At 29.1% G+C, this 14232-nt stretch overlaps 1 protein-coding gene across 1 annotated transcript; it reads left to right on the top strand.

Annotated features, from left to right (window-relative positions):
* Positions 1 to 595: 595 nt before the first annotated feature.
* Positions 596 to 3591, top strand: LOC125194191 (elongation factor 1-alpha). The gene is made up of 3 exons (XM_048092269.2): positions 596 to 739; positions 1341 to 1812; positions 2497 to 3591. Exons 2-3 carry the CDS (start codon positions 1351 to 1353, stop codon positions 3382 to 3384), a joined length of 1350 nt encoding a protein of 449 aa, XP_047948226.1. The 5' UTR covers positions 596 to 739; positions 1341 to 1350; the 3' UTR covers positions 3385 to 3591.
* Positions 3592 to 14232: the final 10641 nt, after the last annotated feature.

Genomic DNA, 14232 nt, shown 5'->3' with positions numbered 1-14232 from the left:
TCATGGACATACACCAGAAGGAGGCCCATCAAGCACTACAACACGATATCATCGAAGAATTGTGGGCAAATAGAAACTGCGCCCACCGCCCTTGATTTTTTTTTTCTTTGAATTTTTTTTTGATTTTTTTTTCCATTCGTGTACTTTTTTTTTTTTAATTTTCTTCGTTGTAATGTGTACCCGTGTTTAATACAACGAACTTTATTACTATTATTTGTTTTGTACTTATAAATTAAATAAGCTAGCTTTATTATATATTAAAATAAAACAATTAAATTAGTGATGATGTAAAAATGAAATGTTGAGTTAGGGAGAAATAAGGGAGAAATAAGGGAGAAACCATTGCAGAGGTTGGCTAAAAGTTGGCTAAATACTGGGGATAAATTTTGGTGCTGATATGGCGCTGATGTGGCAGGAGTTAGGGAGAAATAAGGGAGAAATAAGGGAGACCATTGAGAGTGCTCTTAACACTTCTTAAAACCAGTACCGAAATAAAATAGGAGTCTTATTCACGGGTGCAAGGGTTATAAGAAATGTTGACTTTATAAATCTTGGACCCCAAGTCGGAGGGACTAAACAGTCACATACTCACAGCCACAGGGGTATAACAGTCAATTCGCTGAAAGTATCTCTCCCTAAACCCTAGCTCCTTTTATATAGATATGTGCACTCCCACCACTCTCCTCCTCACTCTGCATTTCGCCTCTCCTCCCCCATCTACATCTCGATTGCTTTGAAGGTTAGATTTGCTTTCATTTTTTTAATCTTCAGCTCTTGTATGTTTTTGTATCTGTTTGTTTGGTTTTGTGTTTCTGCCGATTTAAATTATCTAAATCGATTTGTTTGTGGAGGGTTTCCATTAAATCTCGAGATCTATCGGATTGTTTCTGATTCAATCTGAATAAATCTCTACGAACCTTAATTATCTATCACAGCATGTTGTTTATGTGTTATTGTTTTGCACTTTCGTCGGTTGGACCCTGCTTTACTTTTTCCATCAGTCATATTTGTTTTTAAGCACGTTCCATTTAGTCTATATAGCTTTCTAATAAAACTGTAATTGAATCTGCATCTTCTCAATGCTCGTAAGTAAGTTTGTACGGTATTCGTATCCATTTCTAGTTGTAAGAGGATTATCTGATGCTGGTAGAGAAAGCCATTGGATAGCAAATTAACTATTTTTTTTCAATTTGGGTTTTTATGAATTAATAATTGTTTTCATTTATATTTTCCTAGTTCTGTGATTTGGCTTTCCCATTTCTATGGTTAAAGTAACCTTTGTTATCTAATAAGCTTCATGTTGTCCTTTTTAACTCCGTTTGTTTATTATTTTGTTGCAGATCTAGTAATATGGGTAAAGAAAAGATTCATATCAGTATTGTGGTCATTGGACATGTCGACTCCGGGAAGTCGACCACCACTGGACATCTCATCTACAAGCTTGGTGGTATTGACAAGCGTGTGATTGAGAGGTTTGAGAAGGAAGCTGCTGAGATGAACAAGAGGTCGTTCAAGTATGCGTGGGTTCTTGACAAGCTCAAGGCTGAGCGTGAACGTGGTATCACCATTGATATCGCTCTCTGGAAGTTTGAGACTACCAAGTACTACTGCACCGTCATTGATGCTCCTGGACATCGTGATTTCATCAAGAACATGATTACAGGAACCTCTCAGGCTGATTGCGCTGTGCTCATCATCGATTCCACCACCGGTGGTTTTGAAGCTGGTATCTCCAAGGATGGACAGACCCGTGAGCATGCTCTTCTGGCTTTTACTCTTGGTGTGAAGCAAATGATCTGTTGCTGTAACAAGGTAAATCATTGCATAATCTCTCTTGTTCTATATATTCATTAAGTATTATTTGTTGATGTACTTTATGCTTGATATGTCACTGTATATGAATGTATGATTAATATGTCATTGCTTGTCTTCTATATGAATGTGATGCCCCTCAATTTACCTTCCTGTGTGATGGATGTTTGGTAAATTGAAATGCAATTTACCTTCCTGTGTGATGGATGTTTGGTAAATTGAAATGAGGAGTGGTCCTTCATTCTAGACAGCTCACTGTGAATATTTTGGACTGTAGTTCAATTTGAGAGAGCCCACCTGCTTCAGGGTGGAAGCTATGGGTTCAAACCCCGTCAGTCTTTTATTTGGATAGTATTGTATTTGTTGTCTGTTATGCATGTATTGTATACTGATTCTAGTACTGTTAATTTTAACTCCGTATCTATAGTTATAAATTTGACACTCTGGTTATTGGTGTATATATTGTTTTCAACTATTTATTGTTAATGTTCTCTTATTACACCCTATAACTTATTCTATCCCCTTTGTGAAAGCTTGTTATGCGCTGACCACCTTTTCTGTTACTATTATTCTAGTTCCAACATTTCTATAATATTTCCTCAACATATTTGATGCAAAATGTTTTGTTTTATTCTAGCTTTGCCTTATAATGTTGACTAATTTTTTGGTTTGTTATTTTGTTAGATGGATGCTACCACTCCTAAATACTCCAAGGCAAGGTACGATGAAATCATTAAGGAAGTCTCTTCCTACCTGAAGAAGGTTGGTTACAACCCTGAGAAGATCCCATTTGTGCCTATCTCTGGATTTGAGGGTGACAATATGATTGAGAGGTCGACCAACCTCGACTGGTACAAGGGCCCAACTCTTCTAGAGGCTCTTGATGCTGTCCAGGAGCCCAAGAGGCCCTCAGACAAGCCTCTCCGTCTCCCACTTCAGGATGTCTACAAGATTGGTGGTATTGGAACTGTGCCAGTCGGAAGAGTTGAGACCGGTGTCATCAAACCTGGTATGGTCGTCACCTTCGGACCAACTGGGCTGACCACTGAGGTCAAGTCTGTTGAGATGCACCACGAGGCCCTCCAGGAAGCTCTCCCAGGTGACAATGTTGGCTTCAACGTCAAGAACGTTGCTGTGAAGGATCTGAAGCGTGGTTTTGTTGCATCGAACTCCAAGGATGACCCTGCCAAGGAGGCTGCAAACTTCACTTCCCAGGTCATCATCATGAACCACCCTGGTCAGATTGGAAATGGTTATGCTCCAGTCCTCGATTGCCACACCTCACACATTGCTGTGAAGTTTTCTGAGCTCATGACCAAGATTGACAGACGTTCTGGAAAGGAGCTTGAGAAGGAGCCTAAGTTTTTGAAGAATGGTGATGCCGGTATGGTTAAGATGATTCCGACCAAGCCCATGGTTGTGGAGACATTCTCGCAGTACCCGCCTCTTGGAAGGTTTGCTGTTAGGGACATGCGTCAGACTGTTGCTGTTGGTGTGATCAAGAGTGTGGAGAAGAAGGACCCATCAGGAGCCAAGGTGACCAAGGCAGCAGCCAAGAAGGGTGCCAAGTGAATTACATTCACTCCACATATCATCTCTCGTTTTATTTCTTACAAGAACCTTTTGTTTTATGTTGGTCTTAAAACTATCTGTCTTTTAATTTCAGTGTTTTGGTATTTGTCGTGCGATTTTGGCTCCCAGAATTGGATTCTGGATCGCCGATGGGGTTATTTAGTATAACTGCTTAGTATTTTAATGATACTATTATGTTTTTGTCAATTATCGAGTTTCTGTTGGTGCATTTGTTTTTTAAGTTTTGATTTTTTAATCATTAATATAGTTTTATCTTCCTAATGTTTTTATTAAATGGCCATAATGTGTCCATTCACAAAACATAAAATATTAATAAAAAATTTACACTAAATGCTGATTTACTCGAAATTAGTAAGTCTCAAAAGTATCAATTTTGTGAGACAAATCTACCCTTACATATAAATGTAGTACAATGAAGAGACTAAGTCATTAAATGATTTGAATCCTCTTGGTAATATAAAACTTTAAGTACTTAACACTTTAATTCTTAATTTTACGTCGATTTCTTTTCAGTTTTTCTTTTTATTTTGTACTATTGTTAATTTTTTATTTAGTTATATGTAAAATTATTTTTAAAATTAGAATATTCATGATGATAAAATTCGATAATAGGTAAATGTGTATTTAGATTCTCTTATAAATGAAATAATTTAAAGTACATATTGTATTTAAAGTTAATGTTTAAATAACTCATAAATAATAACATTACATTGTACAAATTTTTTTATAAAATTAATTCAAATTTTTTGAGGAAAGACTGTGAATATCAAAAGTATTTATTTATATATATATAAATTTATTATTAAATCTCTTTAAAATAAACTGAAATTTTTAATGGTTCATAAAAAAATTGTGACACGGAGTACTATTGTGTAGTCCATAACAAAAAAAAAAGTTCTGTTGAAATCTTCAACAATCAGTTGAAATCATTAACTGAAATATGATCAATTAAAATTCATAATTGTTCAAAATAAAATCACAAATCAATAGAAACTCTCAGTTACTCAATTATTTTCAATTTGAATCCTCAACCGAAGATCATATGAGATACTAAGTAGAAATCAACCTAAATTTCAATTGCCCATAACATAAGCATGCAATTACGCCTTATGTATTTTTTTTCTAGTACGCACTCTTGTCTATGTCAGACAAATTTTAAGACATTTGGAAATCAAATCCTTAAGTTCAAAAATCATATATAATTTTTATTTAAAAAATTAATTTTTTTTAATGGATTGTACCAAGTAAATTGTCATTTAAAGCCACGTGATATTACATTTACAAAATAAGAATACAATATGTTGTTGCAAGCAAAGAATATTTATTGTTATAAACAAACTCAATTAATATGATACTATATACTACAATTGATGCTCTAATATAATATTACACGGAGTATAATATAATATATATTGAAATTCACAATTGCAAATTTGAATCAACTAATTGATATCTCACGTGAAAATATATACACAATATGCAGTGTCAATTTTTACATGTATAGTATGATCCTTTGTGATACTACTATAGATTAATTATCAATGATAATTGTATTATCAATAATTATAATTTTGTTAACAGTTTGTTATATTATATAACTATAGTATGATATTTTATAATTTAATAATATGCTTAATCTACTTATAATTAAACTTCAATTATTTATTTCTAATTGATCTTTAATAGAATTAAAGATTAATTATTTCGATTGTATAATTTGATATTCAAATTAATTTTCATTCATTTAAGTAATTTAGATCCTGAGTAGATTTTCGATTTAATTGGGTGTCATCTAGTACTCCTATTAGATTAGATTGGAGATTGAAATTGATCTTCAATTTAACGAAGAATTTTTATTGATCTTAGATTTATTTAATAATTTGGGATCAAATATTTTCAAGTACTATTAAATAACACCACAATGTAAAATCAAAGAAAAATATAAAAATAAATGACACTAATAAGAAAAAAAATACACGTAAAAGATGAAATAGAATGTTTAATTGATTTTCCAAGACTTATGATCTACTCCATTATTTTACAATTATTATTTATATTTTATGTAAGTATTTGATGTTTTGGTTTTTTTAACATTATTAATATGTTAATGTGCAGTAATTGCTATCCTTTGTATATATCCCCATTGTTGATGTCAATGTTTTAAAAATCAGATCGGCCGGTCCAATCACTGGTTGAACCGTTTTACCTTGCAAATATATATAATTAAATATATCCTTACAATGTATATTAAATTTAATGAGTGATAAATTATAATTAGTAATATATAACAAAAACATATACTATTAAACTTTGTATATACATTAAATATGAAGAGCATTTAAAATAAGTGAATGATAAAATTTAAATAATAACAAAATACATAAATTAGTAATTAGAATAACTAAAAAAGTACAATATTTTTCATATATAAATAAATAAAATTTATATTAATTCAAAAATGTTTATGTAGTGAAATGATATTATAGACAATATATAAAAATAAACATGAATTTTTAGTTATTTGGATAAATATATACTATATTAGGATTATTAGTTAATACATAAATTAAATATGAATTATTAATAAGTTTGGAGTATTATTTAGTAAATATGGTGTAATAAACTATGTTAATAATATATATACTACAATATTAAATCTTAGGTAAAACTATTATTTATATACATTATACAAATAAGAGTGAACTACAAAAATGGTCCCTGGACTATGGGTTTATCTCGCCCATAGTCCCTGGACTTTAAAAATATCGCCAGTAGTCCCTGGACTAAGGGTTTATCTCGAAATTGGTCCTTTTGGCTTTTTTTGGTACGAAAATACCATTTGATATTATTTTGGGGGGTTTGGGCAATTTGGTCTTTTTACACTTTTAACATTTTAAATCTGATATTATTTTAGTTATGTACTAACTTTGATATTATTTCAAAATTATCATTCTTCTTTCATTTTGTTATCCTTCACTGAATTTTTTTTATTTCAATATTAGATTTAATTTTATAAAATTAAATTTAATATTTAGATTTTTAAATATCAATAAATTTTTTAATGAAAACTATTAATTCATGGACACTATAAATATTGATTAAAACTATTAATTTTTGTTATTTAATATAATATTCAATTGAATTGAAGAAGTACAGAAAAATAATATTAATCATGATGGAAAAATAAGAGTTATTCTATTTAGCCTCCGTTCGGTTGTTATAATTGCTTGTGATTAAATATTATGAAGTTGACTAAAAAAATGATCCTATTTAAAATTTTTATATAGGAGTATTTTTGTTAAAATTTTCTAGTAAATTTTGATTGTTTTCAAATTAATAAACAAAAATTATATTAGTCTTACATTAGATGCATATTTATTTCAGAATAAATTGTGTTATATAATCTATTTATGAATAAAGCTATTTAAATATTGATTAAAACTAAGACGTTGTCATACCTTATTGATTACATAGTACTATACACTATCAAATATTTTGATTATAACTATTAAGTTTTGCTATTTAATAATTTTTATAATTAAAAAAATTTATTGATATTTAAAAAATAAAATTTAAAATTTTGTAAAATTAAATCTAATATTGAAATTAAAAAAACAAATTCAGTGAAGGATAAGAAAATGGAAGAAGAATGATAATTTTGAAATAATATCAAAGTTAGTACATAACTAAAATAATATCAGATTTAAAATGTTAAAAGTGTAAAAAGACCAAATTGCCCAAACCCCCAAAATAATATCAAAGGGTATTTTCGTACCAAAAAAAGCCAAAATGACCAATTTCGAGATAAACCCTTAGTCCAGGGACTACTGGCGATATTTTTAAAGCCCAGGGACTATGGGCGAGATAAACCCATAGTCCAAGGACCATTTTTGTGTAGTTCACTCTAAATAAGTGATCATGTGGTGAAAGACATATCATTAGCCCAATATTAATTTTAGAGTGAACTTCAAAAATGGTCCCTGGACTATGGATTTATCTCGAAAATGGTCCCTGGACTTTAAAAATATCACCAGTAGTCCCTGGACTAAGGGTTAATATCAAAAACGATATTTTGAGACGAAAATGCCCTTTTGAGGGGTTTTGGGGGTTTGGGAAATTTGGTCTTTTTACACTTTTAATATTTTAATCTGATATTATTTTAGTTATGTACTAAATCTGATATTATTTCAACATTATCATTCTTCTTCCCTTTTGTCATCCTTCACTTTGTTTCTTTATTTCAATATTAGATTTAATTTTACAAAATTAAATTTTAAATTTCAGTTTTTAAATATCAATAAATTTTTTTAATTATAAAAATTATTAAATAACAAAAATTATTAGTCATAATCAATATTTGATAGTGTCTAATATTCAATCAATAAGATATAACAACGTCTTAGTTTTAATCAATATTTAATAGCTTTAATCATAAATAGACAATATAACACGATTTATTCTGAAATAAATATGCGTTTAATGTAAGACTAATATAATTTTCGTTTATTAATTTGAAAACAATCAATCAAAATGACTAGAAAATTTCAACAAAAATACTCCTATACAAAATTTTTAGTTGACTTCATAATATTCAATCACAAGCAATTATAACAACCGAAAGAAGGCTAAATAGAATAGCTCTTATTTTTCCATCACGATTAATATTATTTTTCTGTACTTCTTCAATTCAGCTTAATATTATATTAAATAACAAAAATTAATACTTTCAATCAATATTTATAGTGTCCATGAATTAATAGTTTTAATTAAAAAAATTTATTGATATTTAAAAATTGAAATTTAAAATTTAATTTTGTAAAATTAAATCTAATATTGAAATAAAGAAACAAAGTGAAGGATGACAAAAGGGATGAAGAATGATAATTTTGAAATAATATTAGATTTAGTACATAACTAAAATAATATCAGATTTAAAATGTTAAAAGTGTAAAAAGACCAAATTGCCCAAACCCCTCAAAACCCCTCAAAAGGGCATTTTCGTCTCAAAATACCGTTTTTGATATTAACCCTTAGTCCAGGGACTACTAATGATATTTTTAAAGTCCAGGAACCATTTTCGAGATAAACCCATAGTCCAGGGACCATTTTTGAAGTTCACTCTACAAATAAAAGTAAAGTTTAGTGAGGGATAGTTAATATTAAGCATATCACGACTAATAGTAATTATTTAAAAGTATAAAATTAAACACAAATTATTAATTTGTGTGGACAAAAATTACAGGTTTAATGTATAACAATAATTAATGCGCATAATATTTCATTCAACTACATGTGGTGGAGTGGTAGAGATGTTGGTCTTTTGACTCATAGGTCATGAGTTCAACTCCCACCAAACTCAAATTTTACAAAAAAATAAAAAATCTGAAAACCGGTTCCCGGCCAGACCGATCCGGCCGGCCGGTTCCGGCGGTTCATGGCGGTTTGATGCGCTACTGGTTTTATAGTGCAAACCGGACCGGACTATGTACCGGTTCGCGGACCGACCGGTCGAACCGGCCGGTCCGGTCCGGTTTTTAAAACACTGGTTGATGCACTTACAAAACAATTAATTTTAAAATTGCAAGCATACATACTAAGTACTTATTAACACAATTTATTTATGATATATTGTGATGTCTCTTAGTTAATAGGTATGATATGATTATTTCAAATACAATTGTGCATATAATTTGACGTAAATTGTGCATAAATTATTATGGAGAGAGAATGTTGTAAATTTAAAATTTGAAGTAAAAAATTGAGAAAGGGGTAATTAAGTAAATTTATCTTAGCACTAACTATTACTATTAATTTATTGCATTGACTTTTATATTTATTTACAAAAATGTCATTGTGTGGCTGGCCACATTATAGCTGCATAGCATTACTCTTTATTTAAATGTATGTTAAATGCCGCTTAAGTCTATGCTCTAATCTAAGCTGCTCTTAAAGTTTATTACTCCTTCCGTCCACCAAAAGATGTCACATTTGTGGGATGACACGAGATTTTAGGAGGTTTTGTTTTGTGTGTTAAATAGAGAGAGAAAATATAATTTTTATATTCATGTGAGAGATAACTTTTTCCATAAAGGAAAATGTCACATCTTTTGTGGGATAAACTAAAAAGAAAAGTGTGACATCTTTTGTGGAACGCTGGGAGTATTATTTTTCTGTATAGGACATTGGTAGGCCGTAATTAACTGTGTAAAAATTGCATTGTTGCGGTCAATGAAATTGATTGGTATTACCCTGAAGATATGATATTTTGTGGATGTAGTTAGAGTGATGACCATATAAAATGTTTTAACTTATAAAATTATTGAACGCTTTTGTGTGTAAAACTAACAGCTACTATTGGGCTTTAAGCAATTATAAGTTGGTAGAAAAGTGGGCGGTGCACCATTTTTTATTAGGCCTCAAGTCCACAGAATATATTTGAGCTGTGATGGGATTCTATTCGGCTTTTACTTCAGAAATGTAATTTTGATTGAAGAGCATGTTTGCTTTAATAGTATGCACATACTTTTAGTGATAACTTTAGTTACTTAAGAAAAAATTGCAATTTTTTATTAAGTCAGTAGTAAATTGTTGGAAATTTTGTAAAGTTAAGGTCATTCTGCAATTTTAAAAATAGCTAAAAAGTTTATGATTTACTCTATTAGTCCACCTAAAATAGTCTCATTAGTGGATGATACGATATTTAAATTAGGAGATATAAAAGAAAATGTGGATGGTATAGAAGAGTGAGATAAAGTGAGTAGTAATACGTTAGGAAACATTGTATGTATGAGACTAATATTGGTGGACAACAGAAATAGAACGATGAGATTATTTTAGTTCACAGATAAAATATACTAACATTGTTCGTGATTAATTCAAGACTTTAAAATACTACTCGTGATAGCTGAAATTCAAGTCTATATCACCATCAGAATCTTCCCCTTCAGAATTTTGATCAGATGACAATACATTTAACACTAATTTAGTACTCCTTCCATTCCATGTTAATAGAAACATTTCTTTTCGGCACGGAGTTTAAGAATAATGTGTTAAATGGACGGTGAATAAAGTAAGAAGAGTGAAAAGAGAATAAAGTAAAAGTGAAAGTTACTTTTTGCCAAAAATAAAAATGACTCAATTAACTTGAAGTTTTTCAAAATAAAAAAAATGACTCTATTTTCATGGAACGGAGGAGGGATTAACTATAAATTTGAGACACATACTATATGTTACATCCACATTGTACCCACACATAGACTTTGCCAATAAATAAAATACTACATTTGATCTGGTTTAAATGAGGCGGGTCAGGGAACTGGCGTGTGAAATAAAGGTCTGATGTATCAGTTTATAGGCACTGTATTTGGTAATTTTTTCCAACTCTTAATGCCCGTGACTAGTAAATTTCACTATATTCTACAATTGGTATATCTTATCAATTGTCCTCCATCAGACACATTTTTGTCCATAACTACTGTTGCTACTTTAAACATTCACTCACATCTTAGTGTGTGTTTTTTTATATTGGAAATTATAGAACGATAAACATTCCAAAACTTCCATATACGGATTAAAACGGCCATTATGCACCAGATAAATATTAAATACTCCTATTTACCCGTACTTGTTATAATTCAAGGTGTTTCTTAATTTGGTTCTCAAAGACTTAAAATTAACATGATCTCTAAGGAAATTGAAATGCTAGCATATTCCTTATCATGTCTCAAACAATAAATAAGGAATATATGTCTTGATTGGGTTAAAAAATGAATAAAGAGAGTAGAATAATAATTAAGTTATCTAGACTAATTAATTTTATGTGTTCAATAATTATTCAATTTTAGTTTACTTTAACAAAGAAAAAGTAGTAATTGAGGAGATACAAACTCTAACCTTTGGTTTTAAAAAATCTAATTTCATCGAAGAATTAAAGATAAAAAAGTTTAAAAGTGATGTAATGTGATAAAAAATACAACTCAAAAGTGTAATAAGTTTCTATTACAACATAAAAAGAAAATAAAAGGATTCGATATGATACATTACAATTTAGAATACAAGCCATATTACACAGCAACAGTAGAAAAATACTCTCAACGTCCTATATAATTTTACTCAATATTTTATTTTAGTCCGTCCCATATAGTTTTACCCATTTAACTTTTACTATTTTTTTTTAGAGAATCTCATATTCCACTAACTCATTCCTACTCATATTTTATTATAAAACCAATACTTTAAAAGTAGGATCCCCATCTTACCAACTTTTTCAACTTACTTTTTTATTACATTTCTTAAAATCCGTGTCAAGTTAAACTGTGTAAAATTATATGGGACAGAGGGAGTATTAATTATCTGCTCATGATTCACAAAAAGTGTGAATCATCATAATCACACGCATTTCCTAATATGTATGACATCATATATGTGCAATTTTCATTCTATTCCCAACTCCACCTCATCCAATTCAAATTAGATGCCTGTATAAAATACTATTCCAAAAAAAAAAGTAAGTATTTCCCAAAATCGAGTCCAAATTGCCAGCCAGCGGTTGAATCGACCATTTGCAAAATTGGGCAGTAAGTGTTTCTAGTCTAAAAAAAAGTTATTTGATTTTAGAGCAAATTAAGAAAAAAAACAAAAGTTTATGCAGAAAAGTGAGAGTGGCTGCATTTAACTCTTTTGGCATCCACGATAAGACCCCAAAAATTAATCCAAAATAAGTCACAATTCATTTTTCTCCTTCACATCAATATTTTTAATTTCAGCCACAACATTGTTGTAGCAGTACTATAATTAGGTCCGAAACTAGCCTGAAGTTATTTCACCATTTCCCATCCGTTTTTCTTTTAATTTTTTATTTAAAAACCAAATAACATAAAATTAAACTGCCAATACGATTTAAGAAAATACTACAATGATAATATTTTTATTTGATTAAAATTCCTACATTAAATAGAAGAAGAATGATGATATTTAGAAGCCCAAGGAAGATGACCAATTTCTTGGGCGGACACGAAAATTTATGCATCATTGTTTGTGTGTGAAGTGGAGAGAGTAAAATAAGAGGGATGGAATAAAGCAAAGAGTAAAGTAAGAGAGATAGAAATTTCTAATTTTAGTAATGTGTCATCTTGGTTGAAACAAACCAAAAAAGAAAGTATGTCATCATCAATGAGACGGAGGAAGTGTTAAAATAATAAGGGTGAATTACATAAATGGTACCTGATCTTTCACTTTCGCACATAAATGGTACCTGATCTTTATTTTATATCGTTTTTGGTACTCAGTGACAAAAATAACCCTAGGTACCATATATGTGATTTTTTTCATGGAGGATATTTTTGGAAATTTCCATTAAATAGTACCAAATATGTGATTATTTTTTCTTCCTTTCTTATTTCTCTTTTTCTTCATTAGTTTCTTCTTCTTTCTTTTTTTCTTCATTTTCTTCTTTCTTTTTAGTATTTTTTATCTTCCTTTCTTTTATTTTTTTTCTCCTTAGTAAAATGTTTCTTCTTCCTTCTTTTTTCTTCTTTCTTTTTAGTAGTTTATAAATACATCTAATTGCATTCATAATATAAATAAAAAATAAAATACCTAATTAAATTAATTATTTAAAGTAATTAAATCAATTGAATATTTTTTATTAAATTATTTTATACTCATTTTAAGGTTGAAACACCTAACTAAAAATACAATTCACAATGTTATATTTTTATTAAGGCTATATTGATTAGTTACTAATTTAATGTAAAATAATAATAATTATTATTACATAATATTATGTGATTCATAATTTATATAATTATACTATAATTATTATTAATCACTAAGATAGTTTTTAGTATTATAACAATAATAATCTATATTGATTAGTTACTAATTTAATGTAATAATAATAATAATTATTATAATATTATGTGATTCATAATTTATATATATATACTACAATTATTTATTAATTACTATCAGTTTTTAGTATTATAACCATAATAATCTATATTGATTAGTTACTAATATAATGTAAAATAATAATAATAATAATTATTACATAATATTATGTGATTCATAATTCATATAATTATACTATAATTATTTATTAATTACTATCAATTTTTAGTATTATAACAATAATAATTAAATATAATTATAACTATAGTTATATTTAAGTATATTTGAATGATATTAAAAATGAAAATTAATATTAATATTGATTAATTATAATAGTATAAAGAATTAGGAGAATGAGAGAAGATATTATAATATCAATTTTGGTACTAATTTTATGTTTGCCCAAAATACCTTCTATGACATAAATGAGAAAATATATTTGTTTAAAGGGCATTTTGGGAAGAAAATTGCATCAGGTACCAAAAATGTGATTTATAAGTACCAAAAACGATATAAAATAAATATCAGGTACCATTTACGTGCGAAAGTGAAAGATCAGGTACCATTTATGTAATTCACTCAAATAATAAAAAATGATTTCAATTGTGGTTGAAACGACTGCAATAAGGACGGAAAAACAGTCCCAATAGCTGTTTTTTCCCGACGATTAGCTGATTTTTGATGTTGCAATATGGCCCCAAAATCAACCGCATGCATTCGACTTATTTTGGGGCCTTATTTTGAATGATCTTAGATCCTTTCCCAGTGCCCGCATCAGTGTAGGTCAACATGCACACAAGGCCATTGGTAAGACTCTCAAACTTGGTTTTGCCGCAATGTGTGGTGTCACTGAAAATTCTACTTGCTTCTTTATTTTTTACTCCCTCCGTCCCAAGATAAGTGACCATAAAGTTTCCGACACGGGATTTAAGCAAA

Source organism: Salvia hispanica, chromosome 4, assembly GCF_029641045.1.
Source record: "Salvia hispanica isolate PSC_SH4W2 chromosome 4, Shi_PSC_v1, whole genome shotgun sequence".
NCBI lineage: Eukaryota > Viridiplantae > Streptophyta > Magnoliopsida > Lamiales > Lamiaceae > Salvia > Salvia hispanica.
The sequence above is the reverse complement of the archived record's forward strand: the minus strand, read 5'-3'. Positions and strand labels throughout refer to the sequence as shown.